This window comes from Aotus nancymaae, unplaced genomic scaffold (genome assembly GCF_030222135.1).
Source record: "Aotus nancymaae isolate 86718 unplaced genomic scaffold, 86718_ANA_hifiasm-v0.15.2.pri h1tg000065l, whole genome shotgun sequence".
NCBI classification, from domain to species: Eukaryota; Metazoa; Chordata; class Mammalia; order Primates; family Aotidae; genus Aotus; species Aotus nancymaae.
Genome location: NW_026988480.1, coordinates 4,347,619 through 4,374,953, shown reverse-complemented (window position 1 = coordinate 4,374,953; position 27,335 = coordinate 4,347,619). Strand labels below are relative to the sequence as shown.

The window sequence follows — 27,335 nt, the reverse complement described above, 5'->3', positions numbered from 1 at the left end:
CCTGTGTGTGTGCACGTGTGTGGGATGCATGTAGGGTGTGCGCATGTGTGAATTATGTGCCTTGTATGTGGTTTGCATGTGATATATGGTGTGTGTCCCCTGTGTGTGCATGTGTGTGTGGGATGCATGTAGGGTGTGAGCATGTATGAAGTATGTGTCCTGTATGTGGTTTGTATGTGATATATGGTGTGTCCCTCATGTGTGTGCGTGTGTGGGGAGAGCATGTAGGGTATGTGCATGTGTGAAGTATGTGTCCTGTATGTGGCTTGTATGTAATACATGGTGTGTCCCTCATGTGTGTGCATGTGTGTGGGGGTGCATGTAAGGTGTGTGCATGTGTGAAGTATGTGTCCTGTATGTGGTTTGTATGTAATACATGGTGTGTCCCTCATGTGTGTGCATGTGTGTGTGGGTGCATGTAGGGTGTATGCATGTGTGGAGTATGTGTCTTGTATGTGGCATGCATGTGATATGTGGTGTGTGTGGCCCCAAAGTGTTACAGTAACCAAATCACACACAGCTTTCATTCACTCTGCAGACTGAAGTCAAAGTTTTAATTCCACTGAACAAAAGACAGGTTCATGTGCTCCAGGATTTGCTTGCATCTCTGCATTGCACTACAGCAGTCCCCTGCACCTGGCAAGAAGGACTGAAGCCATCTGGAGGCCAAGCATGTGCATGTGGCTGGGGCTGGTCCACCTCCCCTCCACACTGCACAGCTTGGCTGTTCCTCGGCACTTGGGGATTTGAGTGCAGCGTCCTTCAAGGTCCCAGTGATAGAGGCTACATACCTCTGGCGCAGGATCCTCCTGCTGTGAGGAGGCCCATGGGGAGGGTTGTGCGGGGCTGCATGGGAGAGTGTTCCCAGAAGTCCCACCAACTTTATAAGCTCAGCCTCCATCTGTGCCCACCCTACCAGACTCAGAAATGGAGACATTTCACTCCTCTACTATCAAGACTTTTACAGATTCTACATTTACTTGGGCTTAATTCCTGCCCTGGGTGGGGATAGGGACCTGATAATGCCACTTGCAGAGCTGAACTCCCTGGGATCTTGAACTCGGACATAAAGACAATGAGGATGGCCAAAAAATCCTCACAGCAACAGTAAAAGGAATAACTGATCCACCCTTGACCCTGCAAGCCCCTTCTCAAGGGCCTCCTCTCAGACTCAACAGGAGGAAGCTCCCAGGAGCGTGAGCCCTGCCTGCATGCCTTGTACCAAGTATCTTATTATAACTCTCACAAGCAGTTTTTCAGGCAGGTAGTGTTGCTGTCACTGTTGTAGAGAGATGAAACCATGTACAGAGAGACTACAGAGCTGCCCAGGTCACACTGGCATCCAGAACCAGGCCTGCCTATCCCAAAGCCCAGGAAGGACCAGCTGCATCTGGGGCCACAACACAGAACGTGGCCCCTGTGGCATGGGGCAGCCAGGAAGATGTCAACCGGCCTGCTCAGAGAGCCGGATCCGGCATTATTTGCGTCACAGGGACAATGGCATCTGTGGGACAACTGCTGCCAAAACAATTTAAAAATTGTCTTTGCAAGGGCTCTTGCCTCTACTTTCCTATTGTGCAGAAAACACAGAGACATGTCTATGGCAATTGTCTATCTTCAGTGAAAGCTGAAGGTCTGTTTTCCGCTGATTGTTAAAAATTAAGGACCAATTTCCATCATTGCTAATCAGGCCCAGATAATGATGCATGAAATAAGCTTTGCACAATCCTCACGTAGCAAAGTTTTTATTCCGATAAATGAGTCTTTCTTACTTGGTGACTATGTCCATTTGGGAGCCAGGAAGTGGCTTCCAGATTAGTTTCAGCTAATGTCCTCTGACAAGCTACACAAAGGGGGCTGGTTGGAGATGTGTGTGCATGTGGACCCATTAATAAGGACCATAAGAGGTGCATGACTGTCTTCCCTGTTGCTTTTGCCTGGACTTTAATTATGTGCATGCACTTTACTAAAGCTGTGCTTTTCTCTTGCATGAAATGTGATGGTTTAAATACATTTAAAATTTTAATAAAATCTATGGCAGAGAAAAATGGAAACTGCTATATAAAAGAGCAGTCTGAAATGGAAACAGATTTAAAACTTGGAAAGATGGAAAACTTTTTAAATGCTTGCTCTTAGTTGAGGATGCTTAAAGCCCAGCCAAACGAAATTATAGACATACTTTTACTTCAAAGCATTTGCCTTTATTTTAAAGTATGCTTAATCGCGTCACTATGAGACATGGAATGGAATGATAGCAATAAGAATTTTTAAAAACAAACAAGATAAAAACACCACTGACTCTACCATTTTGCAAAATAGCAGAACAAACAAACAAACAAAAAAACCCCAACACCATCACCACCCCCAAAACCCCCCAAAAATCCCGCGCCCAAGCTGATGAAGATGCGATGAATCTGAGCGACCCACACTTGATGCTACAGGTTTTAACTGGGAAGCAGTGTGGAAACAGGCATCAAGAAACACACAAACAAAAATCACTTTATCTCTGTAAGAACTTTGGCCCATTAAGCTCTCTTTTAATAATCTGCCTTAAGGAAATAACCCAACAGAAGGAAAAATGCAAATACAACAATGTTCACTGGGTTCATGTAAGTTTCCTAAGTTTCCTAAGTTATTACATGTAAATTTCAAAGTGTAGTTTCCTAAGTTATTACATGTAAATTTCAAAGTGCATCAAAATCAGTTAATATGATCATAAAGTTGACGTAGAAACACAGATCCATGCTTATGCTAGCATGTTATATGAAGAAATCGGCACACACATGTATGGAAACATTGTGATGATATAAAAATAGCAAGTACCTTTGGAGAAGGGGGGTGACAGAAATCTAGACAAGAAACCAACCAGAGTGACTTATTGAAAAGGATGAATTAGGGTGACTATGTTACTCCTTTTCTTTAGAACTGTGCTTGTTTGAGTTCAAAGCAGCTGCAGTGATAGAGCAAATTTTTAGCCAGCAAAATTTAAAAGGATATTTTTGTCCTCTAGTGAACAAGAATTCTTTCCTGCAAAGGAGTTTGTATTTCTCTTACACTGCACGCAGTATGCACTTTATTTTGTTACTGAGTGCTTAGCGATCTTAGTGTGTGGCTGTCAGCCTGAAACTGTAACAGGGAGGCTGCACAAAGTCTGAACAGTCTCAGCCCTTCAACCATGTTCCTCCTCCCAGGCTCCCGGCTCACTGCCCTATAGAACAGCAGGAGGCCAGCTCCGGGCGCTTGAGGCTGCTTCTGAGCTGGTTTCTCCCCTACCCACCAGTTACAGCTGCCTTTCTAGAGTCCAGGGACCCTGTGATCAATCCTAGTCCTTCATCCCTGTGTTCTTTCCTGTCCAGCTCCCGCCTGCCATTGGCTTCACTCGACACTGCAGGGTTGGCTGGATGCTGCCATTTGGTTCCAGGCTCTGCTGGTACCTCTGCATCCCACCTCTGCTCCAGCTTTGCTCCCGATACTTCAATGTGGGGCTGGCTTCTCAGGGACCTCCTTGCTCTAAAAGAAAGAGTGGACACGAGCTAAGAGCTTGCAGCCTGTGTGTGCCATGGTAAGGTCTGGCCCCCAGGCAGCCCAGGACCTTGTTTGGTGTTTCTCCTGACGCTGCCAAACTCCTGACATCTCTGACAGAGGGAAGAGAAGCAGCTTGCTCTTCTCTTGATGCAATACAGGGGCGGATGTATTCTGAGCACGTGTAAATGGATTATCCAGCAAAAGCCAGAGCCAATGGCAATGTATCGATTTTACTTTCCAGTGTAAGAAAGGAGGAGGGAGAGATAGCTGTATTTTCCTTCGTTCCTAACTCCCATCTACTTCTCTCCAAAGGGTTACTAATGGATTATAAACATTCCTCTCCCTTGGGTAAAACCACCAGATTTATGCCCTTAGTCACTGGGATTGGAGGAGAGCTCCCGGTGGGCTTAGCAGGGGAGTCTTAGGTATGTGTCCCTGAAGAGTTAGCAGTCAGCAAGAAACGTCAGCCTCTGTTAGCTTAAAGTAAACCTGCCCAGATGTTTTTCTCCCAGGCTTCCTTCCCCACCCAGCACATACCCCAATCTTTAGACATGTTCCTTATTGACAGTTTGTTCTGTTTAAGACCAAGAAAATAAAATGCAAACAAACACAGGGCAGACATTTTGCTATCAGGCTGCATGTGTTGAATAAGTATTGCAGAGTTATTTTCTCACATGGAGCTGGGGACTCTGCAGGGAACATGAATGTTTAGGCTACTGCGGCATGCAATATGAGGGACACAGCTCAGCAGCGGCAAGTCTCAAACCAGGAAGTGGACCTGCGTCCTTGGGCCCAGCCTCTTGGGGTGCTCAGAGAGTGGCAGGGTGACCGACCCACCCAGTGGGTGTGTGCAGGGCTTGCTGACCCTCTTCATTCACACCCCAGCCTCCAGCAAAAACGAGAACTGGGGGCAGTCACATCCAGTTAGTGCCAGGAGCCAAAAGCGCTTTTGATTTGTTGTTTTCATTTGCTACGAGGGAGAATGGGCTGAATCGGACCAATCTGAAATGTACAAGATGGATTCATAGCACATGAGGTCACTTTTTTTCTTTTTGATGAGGCTAGAAGTGTTTCCTTAAGCAATTTAGTACAATGGCAGAATTAATGGAAAAAAAAAAAAAACAAGTCTGAGAGGAGAAAGACATTGCTTTTAGGTAGCAATCCAATTTGTTAATGACAACCAAACCAACTCCTGTGATTTCAAAACCATTACTTGATAAACTAAAGGCAAGAAGCCTGGGAAAATACACAGTTGATGACAGTCATATGTGCTTAACCTCTCCATTCCATTTGGAATTGTTCCTGTATTAGCAAAGCTTCAGAGTCCTGGAACAATGGTGCCCAATACAACATGAGCCACGTGTATAATTTAAAATCTTCTTACAGTGATGTTGAGAAAGTATGAAAGATAGGTAGAATTAATTTTAATAAAATACTCTAGTGATTTCTGCCTGTAGTTAATACAAAGTGCTTTCTTTCAGCACCAGGTCTGATGCATATTTTGCACTTGCAGCACGTGTCAATTTGCACCGGACACTCGGCAAGCGCTCAGCAGCCACACACATACTGGACATTGCCGCTCTCCAAAGTCTCACATGTGTTTTAAACACTCCTTTGTAAATGCAGTCACAAAGTTTCAGGGTTCTAGAAGGGGTCTGGGATGTAGAAAATGTTTCTAAATGATCCTGCAGTCACGAAGTTCTTATGCAATCCTCTCTGTGTATCTGAGGAAAGGGGGATTGGTTCTAGGATCTCCCATAGACAACAAAATCTGCCGATGCTCAAGTCCTTTGTATAAAAAGGCATAATAGCCGGGTGCAGTGGCTCACGCTGGTAATCCCAGCACTTTGGGAAGCCAAGGCAGGCAGATCACTAGAGGTCAGGAGTTAGAGACCAGCCTGGCCAACATGGTGAAACCCCGTCTCTACTAAAAATACAAAACTTAGCCAGGCGTGGTGTGGCATGCACCTGTTAATTCTAGCTACTACAGAGACTGAGGCAGGAGAATTGCTTGAACCTGGGAGGTAGAGGTTGCAGTGAGCTGAGGTCACACCACTGCCCTATAGCCTGGGTGATAGAGCAAGACTCTGTCTCAAAAAAAAAAGGCATAGTATTTGTACATAATCTATGCACTCTTATATAATCATGAGCTGCATAATCACCTTTCAGTTAACAATGAAGTTTCAGGGTTCTAGGTGGTGCTAAATGTTTCTAAATGCTCCTGTGGTCACAAAGTTTCTATAGTCACCAGGTTTCAGAGGTTGGCTGGTGTGATCTGGGTCCCTCTGCACCTCTCACTATGGGCCCTCAGTCCCATAAGGCTCCTCATAGCAGCAAGCCTGCAGGTAATGGCACAGCTCCTCACAAAGCACTTCTGCGGCCATCATCCCAGCATGCACCGACAAGTGGGGGCTGAGAAGGAATGTACGGGCTGCCAGGCTGAAATGGGGCATCGGGTACTCCAGGGAGGCTCCCTTCAACTGCAGAAGCTCCGCTCTCTACCTTTGGGGCTCTGCACATGATTTCAGTTTGGCCTTACTGTTAAAAAAAAAGAAAAGCCTGAAACCCACTTATTCAATCTCTTTCATTTATTCCTCACAACATTCCTGCGTAACTGATGTTCCCAAAAGCAACACACTATATTCGTGAAAACAGAACTCTGATTTTCACAATAATTATACACAGTTAGATAAATTGCCTGATTATAGCAAGGTTGCTTTCAGGATTCAGAAGTTTATAATCAGTGTTAGTTCCACGGTTCCTTCCCTACAGGTAGGAGGAGGTAATAGTCTCCTCTGCTTCCCCATTCATCTCTCTCTCTGTGTCTCTCCCTCTCTCTCATATACATGTGCACACACACACACATATACACACACACATATACACACATATACATACACACACATACACACACATACATACACATATGTGTCTATCTCTTTTCAAACACATTATAAAGAGGAAGATGATCAGAGCTAGACACAGCTTACAGAGATTACCTAATAAATCAAATTTCTCCCCTTCCTCAGTCAGTTGTACATAACAATATCAGCAACAATAACACCAGCTACCATTTGTTGAAGGCTAGCACTGTACCGGGCACTATTGTAAGGGGAAGGTGGTGCCTATCTCGATTTTACTGACCAGGAAATTGAACCGCGAGGCAAAGTCACTGAGAACACCACTGCCAGCCACAGGCAGTTCCTTCCCTAAGCAGTCTAAATGCAAACTCGTCAATCTTCACATGAAGCGGCTCTTTAAGTATTAGGAACATTGGCTGGGGTCATATGCAAGGGACAGACGCCTGTTGGAAGAGCTCTCTGAGTCCACGCAGTTCAGGGCAGAGCTGTGCGTGAGGCACACAGGATCTTCCCTGAGGGCCGTGCCCAGGTGTCCCCAGAATGAAATGCGACCACCACATGCATATTTCTGTTATTCCTGTTCAGCTCTTGGGCTGAGTTCTTCCTCAGGAGTTTCTTCACTGGCTGTACTCTGGTGAGGGGAAGACTCTGGGAGTCTGATGTTCCCTTTACAAGGTCAAGTTTCAATTGAGATTTATTTTGCAGTGAAAAATTACAACTGGATACAATCAAACGACTTGATGAAAAACACATCCTTTTCAAGTTGCAGCAGCACATGTAACATGTTCCAGTTATTACCAAGCATTCACACTTGCTCTTCTTAGAAGCATGGTATTTATTCTCGAGACTATTCAATTTAACGCCTTGGCTCCAAGGACACTGAATGGAACCCACCAATGCCGCCATGTATGTAGCAGGAGCTACAGCAGCGCAAGGCCAGTCAAGCCTCTAAACACAAAACCCAAGCAGTGAAGATGCCACTTGGCCAGGACAGCTTTTAGCTGCAGCCAGCTCAACGTGGCTCTCTCCTTGGACAGGTGGCAGAGCTCTTGAGGAAATGGCATTTGCCTCCAGCTTGTCGATGCGTGAACCCAGGCAAGCCTAGCCAAAGGAGTCTAGATGACTTTGACGTTTGCAGGGTGCAGAGAAAGGAGGAATAGCTAAGAAAACTAGAACATAGTGATGTGGACCTTACACACGTGGGTCTTCCCAGGTGATAAAGGGTCTTAAGGCTCTTTCCAAGCAGTGTTTAGTGAATACCCAAGTAACAGAGGGGTGGCAATAGAAGACACCACCTTGGTCAAGTTGCAAACCATGAGCAATCCTCATTTTTTGGTGACTGGCACTAAAGCAGAGACTTTCTGCAAGTCGAAGGTGTCTGGGGCTGTCGGGGACAGCTTCACAATCTATCCATCTCCGTGCCCAGCCTAGAGGCCTGGCCTTGCCAGCCAGCCAGCCAGAGGGTGACTTCTGCTTTGCCTGAGCCCCTAAGTCCTGGCATTCAGAGGGGATGGAGAGGGCTCATGTCACAGCCAGGTCCTGCATCTTCATCGTTTGCCATGTAAGACGAACACGGGTTCTGGGAGCACAAATGGGAAGCTCAGGATGAGGTGCGGAAACCAGGCATGGGGGTCATCCAGGATAGGGCCAGGAGGCTGGCTCAGGGACCGGGCTCAGGGACCAGGTACCGGGCACCAGGAACAGTGGTCATGCCCTCTCTGAGCGGCCTCCACTTGAGCAAGGTGGTGATGGGTATGTGTTTCAGGGGCACAATGAACAAGACGCTCGCGGTGCCAACTGGGGATGCTCTGCCAGGCCTTTGCTCACACTGCCTGTCAGAAAGCCTCCTCTTTACTCTCATTTCTCTCGACCATCGGAGTCTGAACATGGATGTCACTGTTTAGTGTTCTGATAGGGTTCTTCTGTGCAGGTGGCCAAGGTCAAGGACACACCCCTGTGAACAGTGGTGGGTTCTGCGCCCTCATCAGTTCACACCAGTTCACCTTGAGTCAGGCCCCAGGCATGGGTCCTCACTGCAGGGATCAAGACCACCCCACTGGGTGCTCCATCAGGCCACACCTGAGTTCTGCTGCCTGGGCAGCCCCCGACAGCCCGTCTGACCCCAGCACTGCCTTCACCACTCCCGTGCCACCTAGGCATTCGACAGGGCTCACTGCAGACGTGAATGCAGAGCCTGTCCCTGAAACACACTATTTTTGTGAAAACAGGCAGATTCTCTCTACATTCCCAAATTTATGTGTGAATTGATATTTTTCAAGCAATACAGCACAGGAAATACCTGAGTAGCTGCAACTGTATTCCAAAGTTAGCAAACAGGCAAGCAAAGTAATCTTGTTTTCTCCCAAACAGAAGTGGAAAAACCGACGCACCCTTCAGTCCTCAGGAGCGTGTATGTCTGGGAACAGGCCACACCCAGCTTGCATATGTGTTCCGTTTCACCCTGAGTGCTTGAATCTGTCGACGACATTTACAATCTGGGAGACTTCACATAAAAATCTAGATTTCTGGCTTCTCTTCAAAAACTGGCCACACTGGGTTTATAACCCACAGGGTGACAGGTGGACAGAGGAAGCAGGGCTGCTCTCTTCAGAGAAAGCATGTGTTTTCTACACTGCCTGTGGCCTCTCACCTGCCTGGCCCCTAAGGCATCCATGTTTGCAACCCCTACATTGCACTGAAGGTGCTGCTTTTGAGTAATCCTGAAATTTATTGGAAATCATGTATTTGGGGAAAAAATGTGATATACCATGCTGAAATCCCCAAATATGTCTAATGTGTCAGTTGAGATAATTCCCATAAAAAGAAAAAAAACCTCAAAACGGTACCCAAAAAACTATATTCATTCTATGAAAGCCCTCTACCCTCAAAAAAAAAAAAAAAAAAAACTTTTTTTTTTTTAATCATTCCATGCAAGAGCAGAGTCAATTCCAACTCTTGGGCAAATAACCCAGCATCACAGACAGAGCTGAGGGGCTCAGAGATCACCTTCATCCTCATCTGACTGATGAGCTGACCACAACCCAGTGAAGAAAAATGATTGTCCAAGGCAATTCATGGGGTCCCCATTTCCTAAACTAACAGCATTGGCTCTGACAATGGGTCCTACTTGCTATATATGCAACATGCATGGTGTCATCTGTGCTGGGCTTTACACAGGCTCATGACAATTGATAGACAGGTGGCATATCTGCACTGTGTATGATCAAAAGGTAAGGCTTGGCAAAATTAGGTGGACTCCTAAAGGCCAAACAGCCAGTCAGTGGTGGTGAGATTCCACTGTAGGTTATCAGGTTCCCAAACTCCCTCTTTCCCCACCACAGTACTCTCAAATTCAGTGGCACCCCAGAGATGAGGGCAGAAAAACATGCCATGTTCCCTGTTTGCATAAAGCATCGGGTTCCAAAGACTCAATGATTATCCTGGCTGTGGCCATAGTCAACATTAGCCCTCATTATTTGGATAGAAATCAGCAAGATTTTACATCAAGGGTCAGCACCAGCAAAGCAAACAATGAGTCCTATGGGCAGCATCCCTCGGGGTGCAGAGTTACCCATGTCTGATTAGTTTCAGATGTGGAACGCAAACCTGTGCAATCCCCATGCAAACGGCAGAACAGACTTGGAGATTACTGTACAAAGGGGTTTTTCTTTATGTTAAATGACTAAAAGGAAAAAATGCCATAATTTTCCTCTATTCTCAGAGATGTAAACAACACAGGCTAACCTCAGCAAAATGCATCCTGTGTGGGGTAGGTAGGAAGGGCCCAAATGCTGCCTTCGAATTTCCTTTCTGATGAAATATAAACTTGGTCTTGGAGTCATCCTTAGAATTGAAGAGCTATACTTTAAAGTTATTAGGGATTGTGTATAACAACATGGGGAAGTGCTCATGACAACTGTTAGGTATAAAGAAATATAAATTATTACTGATAAGACAATGACACTAACCAGATACAGATTTGTGTGTTCATATAAATAGGGTTAGAACAAAACCTGAAAAATATATTATGAAAGCATTTATTCATTTTAGTGACTGGCTTATGAACTATTTCATTAAATCATTTTACCTTATTATTATTATTGTTATTTTTGAGATGGAGTCTCTGTCACCCAGGCGGGAGTGCAGTGGTACGATCTCAGCTCACTGCAACCTCTGTTCCCAGCTTCAAGCAATTCTCCCGACTTAGCCTTCCGAGTAGCTGGGACTACAGGCAAGCACCGCCATACCCAGCTAATTTTTGTGTTTTTAGTAGAGACGGGGTTTCGCCACGTTGGCCAGGTTGGTCTTGAACTCCTGGCCTCAGGTGATACGCCCATCGGAGCCTCCCAAAGTGTTGGGATTATAGGCTTGAGCCACTGCACCAGGCCCATTTTACCTTACTTCCACTAACATTTCGATAATATTTATTTGATGAGTTCTTAAAGTTACCTAAAAGATGAAAAACATTGGCAGGCTGAAGAGACTCAACATATCTTTCTATATAATAAAGAAAGGAATCCTGATAGTGTGGTGTTGGTACAGGGATGGACAAATACACCTGTGCTACAGAAAGAGCGCTGGAACAGAACATGACATGGACACTGTCTGCCCACAGTGGGAACAGGAATCAGTGGGGAAAAATAGATCCTTCTTCACATCACGACTAAAACTAAACCCAGGTACAGGAGAGCCCAAATGTGAGAAAGCAACACTAAGTTTTACAAGAAATTCAGACTCTCTTTAGTCTTTTAGGGTACAGGAAGGATCTCTTAAATAGGCAAAGATTATATGCATCTGAGAGAAAAAGGAAAAATAAAATAATATTAAAATGTAAAGACAATCATTGTATAAGAAAAGAAAACATAGTTAAATTCAAGCCACAGACTTAGAGACACTCCATGTGCAAATAACTGACAAAAGAGAATTTAATAATAGAAAAAGGTAAACAATTTTTAATTTAATTCAGTTTTTTTTTTGAGACAGAGTCTTGCTCTCTTGTCCAGGCTGGAGTGCAGTGGTAGAATCTCAACTCACTGCAACCTCCACCTCCTGGGCTCAAGCGATCCTCCCATCTCAGCCTCCAGAGTAGCTGGGACTACAGGCATGTACTACCATGCTCAGCTAATTTTTAAATTTTTTGTAGAGACAAGATCTCACTATATTGCCCATGCTGGTCTTGAACTCCTGGGCTCAAGCAATCCTCCTATTTCAGCCTTCGAAAATGTTGGGATTACGGGCGTGAGCCAGCAAGTCAGGACAACCATAACAACTTTTTAAAAAGGGGCAAAGGCTATGAAAAGACAATTTAATACAATATAAAACGCAAATTGCTAATGAATATGTGACAAGATGCTTATCCTTCCAAATCAGAGAACTGTAAATGAAAGCTACATGAGATGCCATCTGATGCCTACATGCTGGCAAAGCTCAAAATGCCTACTGATCTTAATTACTGGCATCGGTGTGCGACAAGGAGACCTCACAGACACCGGGGGGCCTGCCAACTGTACACACATTTCAGGTATTCCACAAAGCTGAAGATGAGTCTCTTTCCTGTCAGTTTTCCCTTCTAGAAAAGTCTCTACATGCAAATAGAGATATATGTTTCTTCCTCATTGTTTTCTAGCCCTGAAAAACTAGAACAATCTGTGTTCATTATTAAGAAAATGGGTAAATAAATGAATGAACAACATAGATATCATCATGGATAAATCTTACAAACATGATGTTGAGTAGAAACATATACTACTGTGCCAAAGCAAACAGGCCACTCTTGCACAGTCTGTGTAAGTTACTGCAGACGCGCAGACGCGCAGAGCTCTTGCACAGTCTGTGTAAGTTACTGCAGACGCGCAGAGCTCTTGCACAGTCTGTGTAAGTTACTGCAGACGCGCAGACACGCAGAGCTCTTGCACAGTCTGTGTAAGTTACTGCAGATGTACAGTCGCACAGAGACAGGACTGAGAGCGGCCGCCACGAATCATGGTGGGGGCCCCTGGTGCAGAGCATGCTGCGATAGCATGTGTTGGATCCTGTGACAAAAGACCCGCCTTAGAGACACAGATCTGGCTGTGATTTCCGTACCCACCCGTCGTTCCCGTGACTCACCTCAGATGTGCGTTCTCAGAGCCATTCTTCTCCCACAAGGGGCTCTTCTGGGGACCCAGGTCCGGGGTTCCAGCAAGGTCCTGGTCACTGCAGTCCTCCTGGTCTGTGGCCCACTTGTCTTTGGATTTCATGCTGTCCTGCTGTGAGTCTAGAGAGACGATGTCTGAGGGGGAACTCATCACTCCTGAGTCCTCGGTCGTGTCCTCTGACGCAAAACAGCTGCCAACCGACACGGTCTCCTCTGCCTCTGACAGCACCTGCGGGGCTCCATCCAGGCTGCAGTGGCTGCCAGACCCCAGGGGCAGGCTTACTGGACAAGACACAGCAAGGACAGGTCAGCGCAATCCACCCCAGCGTCCACACTGCCTAACAAGTGTGACATCAATCTGTCAGCCCCCTCTGACGTTTGTGATTTGGGGTGCTCAAAATAAAGGAAGACCCTCATTTAAATACTGCTGAATACTCCTGACACATTTTAACTCAGAGGGAATCATCTGTGTAAGATTGAGAGCAAAATCTTCCCTCAAAAATCAGAATTTGATTAATTAGCCTTTTATATTGGTCTCTTCTCTATGGCTATGGGCAAGCACATTTAAAAATTCAAACTAACGTCATGGTGAATGCAATTGTTTCTAGTCTGATCTTTTGTTTAACGGAACTTGTGTAACGTGAGATCTTTAGAAAAACATTAAGAAAAATTAGAGTTTTTGGAAATAAGCAGACATAAATAATATCAGTTTGGAAACATTTGACGCATATTTCACATTTGAAATCTGGCCTAGAAGACTCTCAGCCCTACTCCCCAGCTTTTGGCTCTCCTTTCATTTTTACATGTGAGGCCAGTTTCTGTGGTTGAGGTGACCTGGCTCCTAAGCACTAAATGTGATTTGCTGCAGCAGTTTGGTGAGATGCACAGAGCTGCAACTTGCTCTCCACGCCAAGTTCTGTCAAGCATTAACACCATGGGTAGCACCGTGGCCACGGTGCACAACTACCTAGCTATCCGTACATAGCAATACATTAAGTGTAAGTAGGGGGAGGTCATTATTCTTCTCTTACTGAGCTTTGAGAGTCTCTGAAATCACCGAAGGCTCATGCACAGAGATGAAATTTGAAGGACAAAAGCACACAACTCTAGCCCAGATGTATACTAGAGTTGTAATTGTTTTTTAACAGAAATAGATTTTAAACTTCAGACACTTCAGGACGTAAGATCTCAGCACTATTTAGGACAGTCCAGGAAACAAGGACTGTGTTTTGTTGCGGTCCCAGTGTATTTAGTTTTAAAGTCATTTTTCCCCTAAATAGTCACTGGATGCCCGGAGTGATTTAAAACTCCTCTGGGAGTGCTCACTCCACAAAATCACGCACCGAGAGTGAAGTGACGTCACAATTGCACTCAACATCACCAGCATTTTAACTGGACAGGGGACTAACAATCATCGTCAACACCACCAAAAGAAAATCCATCAGGTGTTGGTTTGAGACTCCAAACAATAAAACAAATGAAAGAACCAAAGTTTAAGAGAATATACATTTTCACAAAAAAGCTCCCGGGGTAAAGAACAGAATGAAAAAGAGGAACAGTTTAGAGCAGCACAAACGCACGAGGGGATATGCTGAATGCAGTGAGGCTGGTCTGCCGCAACCTCTCTTCCAGTTCTCTACCCAGCTTTTGTGGCCAGACTCTTAATTCAAGGACAAATATTGAGAAGAAACGTCGCAGTGCCTCCCTGTTCCCATCGCTCCTCTCTTACCTTCCCTTTTGCTGCCATCACTGAACAATAAAGCCAGCACTTTTTTTCTGTCTCTGTTGTATACAAAAATTATGACAAGAGCAAAGCTCTCAGGTCACAGAGACCTGGGTTCACACCCTGGCAGAGGAAGGAAGCCCACAAGGTCCCTGCTGCTGCCTGGGTTCACACCCTGGTAATCCTGCTGCCTGGGTTCGCACCCTGGTAATGCTGCTGCCTGGGTTCGCACCCTGGTAATGCTGCTGCCTGGGTTCGCACCCTGGTAATGCTGCTGCCTGGGTTCGCACCCTGGTAATGCTGCTGCCTGAGTTCACACCCTGGCAGGGTAAGGTAATGCTGCTGCCCACAAGGTCCCTGCTGCTAAGTGGGTGCCTGGATGCGAAGGGCCCTGTGACTAGGCTTGAGGACACAAATTTCCAATCCAAGCGTGTGGGCTCTCTGGCACTCACAGCTTCTTAAGGGACAGACACGTACACAAAGAATGACAATGCTGTATGGTCACACCAACTCTTGGTGTGCTCCCATAAGCACAGTGTGACGGGCTGGACTGAGCGAGTTGGTGGCACACAATAGGGCCACACAAATGCTGGTTTAGCCTGGCTTACCCTCTTCCCACTCCAGGAATGATCACTCAAGTGTGAAGTGACCTTAACAAATGTGCCCTCTCCAGCCCTCTGCTTCCAGACCCTTGGAGGGGGCCCTCAGAGCACCTGGCACACACCCTTTAGAGGCACAGAACACATTGCGGGGCTGAGGGACTCCAACCCTGCCTCCACCCCTTCTCTAAGCCAGTTACAAGATCAGGAATCCTTGTTGACTCATATATATATATTCCTCAGAAATTTTGAGGAAAGAAAAAAAAAGGTTGAAAGCCTGTCGTCTAAATTAAGCCACCTGCAAAGCCTTAAATCAACATGGATTGAGAGGTCACATATTTGGCGCACACACGTATTAAAACATTTACAAAGGCCGGGCGTGGTGGCTCACGCCTGTAATCCCAGCACTTTGGGAGGCCGAGGCGGGTGGATCACGAGATCAAGAGATCGAGACCATCCTGGTCAACATGGTGAAACCCCGTCTCTACTAAAAATACAAAAAGTTAGCTGGGCATGGTGGCGCATGCCCGTAATCCCAGCTACTCAGGAGGCTGAGGCAGGAGAATTGCCTGAACCCAGGAGGCGGAGGTTGCGGTGAGCCAAGATCGCGCCATTGCACTCCAGCCTGGGTAACATGAGCGAAACTCCGTCTCAAAAAAAAAAAAAAAAAAAAAAAAAAAAAATTTACAAAATGACTAATGTGAGTGCTATTACCAGAGCTCCCCTTTTGCCCAGGCCAGCCCTCCCACTCTCCATATGGATAACCTTCCCATGGCCCATGTGGCCTGGCCACAGCCCTGTGACACCATTCATGCCATTGGTGCAGAAGCAGGTACAGGGCTCTGCTCTCAGGAGGTTTATCTGCATCTAGGGAGAAGAGTCACACAGGAATTGAAAAATGCACCTGTCTAAATGCTGGGAGGAGAGGGAACATGAGTGCAAGGGCTTCTGCAAAAGGGGTGGGACCTGGCCAGGAAAGACGGAGCAGACCTCCCCAGAGTGATGCCGGCAGCTGCTCGGAGTATAGGGTGGGGCAGGTGGCCAAGGGGGAGCACCTGCAAAGGCACTGAGGAGGGTGATGGAGGCTGTGTGGGGAACCTTAGGAGAAGCTTCCTGGTGAGCTGTCAGAGAGAACACAGATCTGAAGAGAAGGGCAGATATTCCTGTGAAGCCCCAACCTGGGTTGACGTGGGTTTCAGGAGATTTCTGATCACTCCTTTCTGAGGTCTGCTCTGCCCTGGGCATCTTTTGTTTGGAATCAGACACGCCCATCTCACTCATCCTGCCCCCCACCACGTCTCTTTTCTTTCTTCGGCTGGTTGCGATGATTAACCCCATGAACTGTAACATGTTTTGACAATTTCTGAATGAGATAATGGTGCAGGAGACTCTTCCTTCATCAGTTCTAAACGGAAACTCAGAACATAAAAGGAAAACGTGAAGCTGCTTGGGCTGTACTGAGGTTGGGGGCCCAGGTCCTGCCCTCCAGATCCTGTGTCTGTCCCATTTCCCACCCACTCTCCAGCCCCTGAGGAGCTTCCAGCCTGAAACCCAGGGGCAGCAGGAGGAGGACTGAATTAAGAGCCGGAATTGAACTCTGTGAACAATCCCCTTTCCCCTTTCTGTAAAATAAGCAATTGGTTCTGACGGGTTCTAAAATCCCTTCTAGAGTAGAACTGTTATCAGTCTTTGAAATGCTGAATCAAAATATAGATGTAAACACTCATTTTTACAATTGACCAGTGACTAATCAGGAATCTTTAAAAGGAATACAACATTGGCTTTGTCCTTTCTGCTATATTCTGTCTTCCCTGAGAGGGTAAGTCATTATTTTTGAGTTAATTAATGTACTGGCAACTTTGCTATTCTTTTTTTTTTTCAGCAAGTCTTTTCATTTTTATTACTCAAAAAAGTTTCATTTTTTATTTAGCTTTCTGACTCTGTGCTTGCACCTTCAACACTTTTACAACGATTTTCTGCTCCTCGATAAGGAAAGCACACTTGATCGTGTCACGAACACATTTAGCACACATGGAACCACCATAGGCTCTGCTGACGTGTTTCTTTATTTTGGACAATCTCATAAGAACTTTAGTTTTTACAGCACAAACCCCTCGAAGCCTGCCTGGGCACACGTCACATGCTGATTTTGGTGCTTTCCCAATCTTCTTGGTATAAAGGTAAACAATTCTATTACCAGGGGTCCGGAACAGCCTATTTTGTTAGAGGCGGTATTGCAGGAAAGCCTACATCGGTATGTCAAATGCTGGACCATTCTGAGTGCCTGCACACAACATCCCCGGAAGAGGAAGAACTTTGCTATTCTCTTAGGGCATGAACAACCTTTTTGAACTAAAAAGTTATTACTGTAGGACTTTTGGCAAATGTGATAAAACACACTTACTTTGTCTTTAGCAGAAGCCTAATATAAATTCATGATTTAATTATCTTCTAAATGAATAGCCACAGAGCCTAAGTAAGGAATATTAACCCTTCTATTGTCCCCCGCCTAAGTTATATAATCCCATGGTTCAGATGCCATTATATATCTCTGAATGAGCTTTGGTAAATTCTCCAGCTCAAGCGTAAAGAAGAAAATGCTAACTTAGGGCTACTAGTTCCTCACGCTGAACACAAATATTCTCAGCTTGGTACTAGTTTTTCTTTTACAGAGTCAGCAAATAAAATTCCATCACTAAATATAAATATCTTCCAAATAATTTTGGAATGGATTAATTTTTATTGTTTTATTAAATGCAAATTAAAGATCTCATGTCCTATGATATTGCTTTTTTATGGTTCATTAAGAAAGAAGATTTCTCAAGAGCCAGTTTGACCAAATTTACATGGCCCAGAGAAAATGTTCCAAAGAAAGAAAAGCTCCCTCACTACCCCACACTGTCGTCTGTGGTTTCCACAGGCCACTCACAACCAACAAGCAATGCTGCACTTCATCTCAACCTGCGCTTTGTTCTCTACATTCTAGGTGCTTGGAAGAAAGGGAAAAATAAGGCAAAGTGCTTCTAATCTAGTGACGCAAACTGACATAAAGCATTTCAACAATTTTTGGGGGGTAGGTGCGGTGGCTCATGCCTGTAATCCCAGCACTTTGGGAGGCTGAGGCGGGTGGGTCATTTGAGGTGAGGAGTTCGCGATCAGCCTGGCCAACATGGCGAAACCCCATCTCTACTAAAAATATAAAAATTAGCCGGGTGTGGTGGTGCACACCTGTAATCCCAGCTACTTGCGAGGCTGAGGCAGAGAATTGCTTGAACCTGGGAGGCGGAGGCTGCAGTAAGCTATTGCACCACTGCACTCCAGCCTGGGCCACAGAGCATGACTCCATCTCAAAAATAAATGAATGAATGAATGAATGAGTGAATAAATTTTTTTTTGCATATCCCTCCAAATAATTTTGAACATCACGCACCTCTTTCCATTTTTCACTGACATCTAAAAATTTCCATCACAAGTTCTGCTGGTTGCAACAGAGGTACGTTTTAATTGTGTTGTAAATATTAATACTTTACAAATAAATGTTTTGCCATTTAAAAAATATAAATAAAGAAATATGAATATCGTAGTATTTTCATGCACAGCCCCCTCCACGTAAAAATGAGGAATTGAGTTCTTCCTTTAACAGGCAGAGCTTTAGAGCATGTCTCCTCTCCTTTGAACTTAATTTCTATTTCACTACCTAACAGAATCTCATCCTAATTAAATGTACTTTATACTTGAGATTTTTTTTAATTGATCAAGTGTCTTTGTATAAAATATGTATATAAGTTAAAGTGTAATTTTTATTTCCCCTCACCATAAGGCAGTTGTATTGAATTCCTTTAAACTGTTATACTTGTGCTAATTAATAGAAAACAACCAACCCAAACTACATAAATGTTCTAGAAACTTTGACATTTGGCAAGCAAAAAGGTAAAATATCATTCGGAAATGCATTTCATAAATGAGTGAGGCTTTTTCAATTAATTCCTTGAAAATGACTGGATTACTTATTGCTAGCATGAGGCAGGGTCTGACATAAATTCAAGTCATATTTTTCATCTTATAGATATAAGCACTAGGCAAAGCTTGTCATATATGAAGGTAAATTAAGGGACTTTTGTTATGTTTACATCATTCCATTAGGTTTTTAAAACTTTTCCTCTAATATATGTCAAGAATCAATTAATCTGTCATAAAAATTATGCTTAATGATCTAAAATCTGACAACTCAATTAGATCCTTTGTCAATTTGGTTGGAAAAAAAACTGGGAAACCACCTGATATTCAAAATGATTTGCCACCAACTCATTAGAGTTATTTATCTGCTGAATCTTATGCCAATATTTCCATTTGTTCTTTTGTTTGGCATCAGGAATAAGGTTTGTCTCAGGAAAGTGCACACCAGTGACATTCCTGATGGGTGAGGGTTATGTCTGCCTTTTATGAGGGAGCAGAAGGGCATCTGTAAAACTGGCATTGGGGGAAAAGTCTTGGAATTACGCTGGTCACAGGTGAGTTCTCAGACACGTGAATTCCATGAAAGAATGCATATGGAGGTATAACATTTGGAAGTGGATTCCCTTGGAAAGTCCTAGTGTTCTCCAAGAAGAACATGTACCCCAGTTTAAGCCCACCAATATACAAAATACATTTCAGTCAATTTAAGAGTTGAGATGGTGGGACTCATGGACAATACCACAGGAATACAGAAGTGGGGTCGCTCATTCTAATTAGAGGACACAGGAAAGCGGCCACTGAACTGCATCTTAACACAAGCATGATTTTGGCAGGTAGAGAAGGACAGGTGGGTCAAACGATAGGAAGAAGCAGAGAAATGCCAGGCTACATGGGAAACATCAAATACTGTTGAGTGGTCAGAATCTCCAGTGTCTCTGTGGTCACATATGGGTGTGCAAATGTTCAGGAGGCACAGTTTGGAGGGGCTGGGTTTAGGATTTGCCTTTGAGATACCCTTTGCCACCAGCATTATATAGATTCTGCTCTGAGTAGGCACCCCAAACTTTGTTCCTCTTTTTCTCTAATTGATTCCATAGGCACAGTTTCCTCCAAGTGAAGTTTGCCTGTTCATTCCTTGTCAAAATTGCAGCCTCTTTACTTCGATGGGCACTATTTAATAACATTTTATATTAATGCACTTGTCAAAAATCCCATAGACCTGGACTCCTCAAAGACACTGCACGACGAAGGTAATAGTACCACCAGCTGCCTCCAGAGCACTGCTATATACACATTTTTATATTTTCAAGAAGGCAAGATAATGAAGGTTTGAAAACCATTTATGGATCTAAAATTAGACCTGGATTCTCTTAAGAGTCAAGTGATGCATTCTTGTTATCAGTCAGCTTCTATTTCTTTGCCATCTGAATCATAACTCTAGTCCTAGAATCCTAACATGCCTATTAGAGTCCCTGGGCAGAGAAAATTCCAAGTTATTCCACTGTAAGACAGAGCTGTGTTCCAATTGCTGTTCTTTTAAAAACATGTAAGAAACAGCTGCTGTTTTTCTCTGCCCACCGCTCTCACCCTGTTTGTGTTAAATGAATTCTTCCCTCTTGCAGGTAACCAATTTATCATATCTGGGTATGATATTGCCCTAACTATTCCCCTAGGACAATCCAAAGATGAGTATGTGTCCCATGCTGGACCAATCAAAGTTCTTCTCAGTACCTTTCCACCAGAGCTATTCAGGAAGATGGTCCAATTGGGCAGGAATAAATGGATTGGGTATAAGTTTTGGATAAATGGCTGCCATTTTAACCAGCACAGGGAAAAACGTATCCAGGGATTGGAGAGGAACACAGTTCTAAGACAATGTTTAAGCTCCTGAACGCAACCGTGCCCATAATAAAGATTAGTCTCTTGGAACTGCCAGTTTTGTGAGCTAAAAATCACCACAAAACCCAATTATGCATAACTGGTCAAGACATTATTTCTGTTTCTGAGAACTGAGGAATCCTGTCTAATAAATATCTAAATTTCCTTAATTTTGCACATATATCTATCTATGTGACATTATGGTATTTCTATTATAGAAACCTTTATTTTATATTAAATTACATATTAAATTTGACAGCTACATATATGTCTTTCCCTTTCCTAGATTTATTTTCCATTATTTGAATTACACACGAGTATAATCTAACTCAGAAAGATATACTCTTGAAGCTTTCTTGTGTCTGAAGGCTGGCTCCTTTTAATTCTCAGCCTTGACTGTCAGTATGGCTAAACCAAAGAAGATTCAGATGAAAATCCTTCTTTAAGATTGTCTTCTCAGCTCCTCTGTTTTCTAAATTTTACCTGAATGTATCTAAATGTGCACATTTCTAAAGACATGTATTTAATTTCCAAGACGTTTTTGATGCTTATTTATTTTTCAGTAATAGCCTGCTCTTGTTTTATGTATGTGATAATCTACTGAATTTTTCTGAGGCAATGACTAAAGGTGTTTATTTTAAATTTCTGTTCTATTTTCCTAATGTAACTCTACTTCTTTTGGAGTGAATTTCTCTGATCACTTTGTTACCCTCTTTCATGATTAAAAACAAAATTATCTACTGACGCTTGGCTGTCTTTCCTGTGTTTGGATGAGGGTGTCAGCAATGGTATGGAGTGAATTTCTTTGTCGCATGTGAGTATTGCTGTTTCCTTACTATGGATCAGAAAGCCTATCGATAGCAGCCATGGGTGTGGTGCATGAACCAGGACTGGACTAAGTGAAGTTCCACAGGGACAGAGACGGATGCTTGCACTCTGGGGCAAGGATTCCATTCGGATAGGGTGGTTAGTTCTTCTCTGTAGCCACATGCTGGCTTTGGCTGATGGTGCTTAAATCAGTTCAGACACCTTGAAACGGAAGTTTCATTTTATTTTAATGTGATTTTTTTGCTTTTAAGCAAATAGTTAAACAGGATTGCTTCTCTATACCACTGTCATGGGCTAGAGTAGTCTAAAATATTAAACTAGTGGCTAATTTACTATCAGATAGTATACCTCAACACTGATATTTGCAAACCACATAATGGTAGTTGGGTTTTGACATTCTGCAGTGCTCAAATGGAGAGTATTTACCTATCTCCTTATTTAATCCACATGGTCCCCTGCAGCATGGATATCACTATTCCTATTTTGCAAATTATAAAAAAAGCCTCAACCAACAAATTACATCACCTATCCCCGAGGCTGTGTGTTGCAGAAATACTCCGCTCAGCTTATAAAAGGGGCAAGTTGATTCAAACATCACAAAAAATCCACATGGTGGGCAAGAGTCAAATTAAGGTTCTTTAACCAATGTGTTACACAAATCTTACTGAGTATATCTGCATTTAGACTCTTCTAAGCCAAAAGATTCGCTTCCATGTTCTGTGGAACAAATCACGGATCCATTTTTCTGGGAATCTCAACATACTTGAAACCATTTCTTGAGGAAAAAACATGCAGTCCTTTTTTACACATTTCTGGGGCCTCACCTTTGAGGGAAGTGTGGGGCAGTGGATGGTGATGCCCGTTGGCAAGAACAAAGCTTGGGTCTTAGTTTTCATTGTCAAAATAGAAACTCTGTCTCCAGGTTGTCTAGTCTATTAAAATACCTGAATTTTATTTAATCAATGCCTCAGAAACTGAGGTTCAGGGACCTGCCGAGTTGCCAAGGGACTCAATCTCAAATTGACTATGCTTTGGGTCTGGCATGAAGGAAAGGTGAGGGAGCTGCCATCTGCGATGGGCAATCTAAGAAAAATGACATCCCTCCCTTTGCTGCTTTCTTCCGACTTCGATCCTTTTAATATCAGAAGTCTAGAGAATAAAGTACGTGGCCTACTTTTACTTAGCTTTCCATAATGCACTGTTCATCCATCACTCTGGATGTAAATTTGATATAAAAATGACCAAATTATGAAATAAATGAGTGCTGTTTGATGTGGCATCCTCTCTGATCGCTTTGGCCTTGTTTCCCGAGAAGGCGGGACTGCGCTGTGTCTTTATGGCTGCCTTTACCTGCATTTCCTCCTCCCTCCCTCTTCCCAGCACATACATTTCTGAGCTCTCCTAGTGTTTACTTCTAACCACTTAAGGAAAATGTGGGTTTCAAAAATAGCATTAATATATTTTTATTTCCAATCATTTAAAATAACATTATTCCTGGGGGTTAGGGTTAGGGCAGTGGGGGATTAGGGGAGGGCTAGGATTAGGAGAAATACCTAATGTAGATGACAGGGTGATGGATGCAGCAAACCAGCATAGCGCATGTATACCTAGGTAACAAACATGCATGTTCTGCACATGTACCCCAGAACTTAAAGTATAATAACAAAAAAGTGAACAAATTAAATTGTTAAAAATTATTCCTTTTTCTAGACTTTTCTAATTTGAATACTGAAACACAAAAACCTGCCTCCAATCCCCTTTGAAATTCACTGTGATTTAAATAAGAAATAAAATAGATCTCTATGGATGATAAGAGAGGAAAGGAGTCATGCCATCCTCTCACCTGACAGGCAGATGGCATCTTCTGGGCAAGCTGTGTGCCCTGCCCTGTGCTGCCCTCAGGGACCCAGGCTGAGCCCGTGCAAAAGGGCACTTGGAGTTCAGGGCATATCACCCAGTCAGGAAGGCCTCCTCAAGCTGGCACACTATGCAATATAAATTCTCGACAATATAATCAACATTTAGTGTGCAGTAACAGAAAAGAGCATTCTTTGACAAAACCTAAGAATCCAGATATCTGAGCCTCACCTGTTGATAGATACTGAAGAACAGACAGCATTACAGGTCATTTTCTGTGACTCAGGGAACATGGCTGGCTGTGCTGTAATGCCACCCTGTGAGGTCAGTCATCCCAGGTGCCTGTACCTATGCCTCGCCTGCCCCCCAGAGGTGCCTACTGAGAGCCCCACCGGGCACAGGGCCCCTCGGACAGGCCCAGCCAATCTTAGGGACTCATCTTCACGTCTCTGCTCCTCCTTCCCTTGTACCTAAAAGTGGAGGTTGGTGGTGACAGACAAAATTGTCACTGTTCCTCTGCAATGCAACATTTTATTAGGTGTTTTTAAGAAAAATTACAACATAGAAAGGGCTGGGCGCAGTGGCTTACACCTGTAATCCCAGCACTTTGGGAGGCCAAGGTGGGTAGATCACTTGAAGTCAGGAGTTCGAGACCATGCTAGCCAACATGGTAAAACCCCGACTCTACTAAAAATACAAATATTAGCTGGGCGTGGTGGCCTGTGCCTGTAATCCCAGCTACTTGGGAGGCTGAGGCAGGAGAATTGCTTGAACCCGGGAGGCAGAGGTTGCAGTGAGCCAGGATTGTGCCACCACTGCACTCCAGCCTGGGCCACAGAGTGAGACTCTGTCTCATAAAACAAACAAATAAAACACATAAAAAAGAAACTTTTCACTTTTTTTTTCTTTTCACATAGATTACGAAATTCTTTCTGGGCCAGTTCTGTTCTTTTATTTCCTTATTGATGGCTTCTTAAGTTTTGCCATCTATAAAATCTACAGAGTTTGTGGTATTTCCACTGGGTTAGCCCCATGGTTCCTGCTTTGCTGTCCAGGCCTCTGCACGCTCCTTGAGGACACAAGACTCTTCATGGGCCTTCCTCGTATGGGCATTGGGCTTGTTGGGAGATGGCCATGTTTCAGGTTAACTGAAGCTACTGGAACTTTTTTTCTCTTCTGACTGACTGGCCTGGAAAGAGTGACTTTCTGATGTTTTTCCTCCAAGGCATCTCCCTGTACTGGGAGCTGCTGAGGGCCCTGTTCCCCTCTACCGCTTGGCCAGGGGCCCTGTGCCTGCTCGAAACCCCAAGAGAGGCCCCAGATGACTAAGACCAGCCCTGGCCTCCTCAGAAGCCTCCAGCATCTCAGCTCTCCCTCACGCTTCTGTTATATGATTTCCTTCTCATTTTCTGTGCAACGCAAAGCTCGGCTATGCATTTACAATGACGTCCATCACAGAAAACCCAGCCTTTCAAGATGCTTGGTAGCAGAGGGGGTTTTGAGGCATATCAATCACGATATGGCTGGAAATATAAGACAACAGAACTTGCTTTTAATGTAAAACATCCATTTCCTTTCTGCAGGCTTCCTCGTTTCAGAGGAGAAGGTTGTCTGCCATCCAGGATCCAAACTTTTCTTCCCTGGAGGAGCTGGGAGAGTTGAGGGGACAGATGGGGAGCTGGGAGAGAGGGAGTGCCCTTTAGGAGCCAAGGGAGCAGCTTCAGAGAGAAGAGGACTTGCAGATATGACCCCAAGGTTGGCTACTGCACGCATTTCTAGCTGGAGTTCTCAGAACACGTCCTTCTCTTTCCTCTTGAAAGTCCTCATCTTCCTGCAAGGGCAGCTCAGGCCCTCCCTCCTCCATGAAGTTGGCATCTCCAGGGGCCCCAGCAGGCATCCTCCCTAGACTCACGATGCCCACGCTGCTGCCACTCTTTTCTGTTGCACTAATAATGTGTCCTTCCAGCTTGGCGCTTAGCCCCTCAAGGGCTGCGTGAAACTCATCTCAATGTCCTCATCCACAAGGCTGAATTCCTCTCTCTAAGGACTTAGTGAAGATTAAACAAGACAGCACTTATGAAGGAGCTAGCAGGGCACAGGGTCAATGCTCAGTAACGGCAGCTAAAATTATCACAGGCGCTGGGCCTAGCTGCCTGGCTGGCCATAAACATCCTAAGTTCTCTGAGAACGATGATGGTCTTGCCCTTGGCCCATGTCAGAGTCCCCTGGAGGGCTTGTTAAAACAGAAACTGTCCAGACCCCATCCCCAGCCCCATACCATGAGTTTTTGATTCAGTGGGAATGGGATGAGCCCAGGGGCGCATGTTCCCGGGTCTTGCTGCTGCCGGCTGGCCTAGGCCACATGTGGGAGGGTTTCTTCGTACCTCCCCCAGGGTTCCTGGTCAGCCGGCTTTCTTCCCTCGCTGGACAGCGGCGGAGAACCACCTACATTTAAGCTTTGTTTCCCCATGTAGCTTTCTGCCGTCATCTTACTGAAACCCCTTCCCTGCCATGGTTCAAAGACAGCTGCGTCTCCAGTAACAGGCGCTGGAGTTAACGGACAACCCGTTTTAAAAATTCACATTCAGCTCCTGCTCTCAAAAGGCAGGAATATTTGCCTTTTTCTAAAATTAGTAGATTCCATTTCCCATTTCAGTGCTCTTCACATGTCTCCTGTTTTATGGGAACTTGTCCCAAAATGCCCTCAACAAAGTTACCAGTGACATTTTCCTCCAGACAGAAGTAGAGCTGAAATAATTACTTGTGGAAACTGTAATAGAATAGCTTCAGAAAGATAGAATGAGGAAATGACTTTCAAACATAAAACACATTCCAAATGTTTGTAAACTATGCCCAAAACAAAGAGCAAATAAACAATATGGGGCGGGTGGATGATGAAGTGGAGGGCATATGGAAGAGCAGGGGGAGGAGAGCTGAGCAGGGCAGGGGTGGCACAGCCCGAGAGCCAGCAAATGGGACCCCGAGATGCTGCAGAAAATGGCGGAGAGGCAGCAAAGAGCCTCCAAGTCCCAGGTGTCAAAAGGGCTGTCCAAAGGCTAGTGAGAGGTGCCTGTAACGCCACCAGGGGACATGAGCCCGCGTCAATGGCAGCGTTGAAGCCTGAGGCTCCAGAGATCACCTGTCTGGTGTTTCTGCATCAGTGCCTCCATCTGCAACCTCAGGCCGTCAGTTTCCTGGCCAATTAGGTTACTTTTGCCTTATTATTTGCCTCAATTGCCTGAAGTTTGGGCCAGATTAAATAGCAAAGACTGTGAAGATGACTAATTTAAACCATTACCTGGTTCGGGAATAAGGAATAAACATGTCTTTTAATATTGAAAAGATACTCAAATAGGGGCTTGTTCCAAGATGAATTCTCTTCTGCGTAACTGTAGAAATCACACAATGATAACATACCATTACAAGTGAGTGGAAAACAGCGAATGACTAATAACTACGGATGCATACAGCGCTCTCCCGACACACACACAGCAAAAACCATCATGGCAGTCCCTCCTTGGTGGAGGTTTTGCAGTTTGTTACCTGTGATCACCCAAGCTCTGGAGATACGGAATGAACAATTCCAGAAATAAACACTTGGTCAGTTTTAAATCATGTGTCTTTCTGAGGAGCCTGGTGAAATGTGCCCTCCTGTCTTGTCCCGTCACAGATGGAATCCTCCCTTTGTCCAAAGCATCCACACTGTCTCTTCTCCTGCCTGTGAGTCACTCAGCAGTGGTCTTGGTTCTCAGATGGACTCTCTCAATGGCGCAGAGCTTGTGTCCAGGGGCCCTTACTGTACTTAATAATGGTCCCGAAGTGCAAGAGGATTGATGTTGGCATATTGTTATAACTGTCCTATTTCATTACTAGTCATCGTTGCTCACTGTGCCTAATGTAGAAATTAAACTTCATCACAGGTGTGTACGCATAGGAAAAACAATGGTGTGTATATACATGTATGTATATTC

The 27,335-nt window shown here is 44.5% G+C and overlaps 1 protein-coding gene and 1 pseudogene across 6 annotated transcripts in view; both read right to left on the bottom strand.

Annotated features, from left to right (window-relative positions):
- Nucleotides 1–27,335, bottom strand: part of COBL (cordon-bleu WH2 repeat protein) — a 289,353-nt gene that overhangs the window by 15,583 nt on the left and 246,435 nt on the right. For all 6 annotated transcript variants that reach the window (XM_064366666.1, XM_064366668.1, XM_064366671.1 and 3 more), the window contains one exon: nt 12,495–12,804. In XM_064366666.1, coding sequence (XP_064222736.1) covers nt 12,495–12,804 — 310 coding nt within the window. The remainder of the gene's footprint in view (nt 1–12,494; nt 12,805–27,335) is intronic.
- LOC105721814 (large ribosomal subunit protein eL34-like) lies at nt 15,562–17,985 on the bottom strand (annotated as a pseudogene).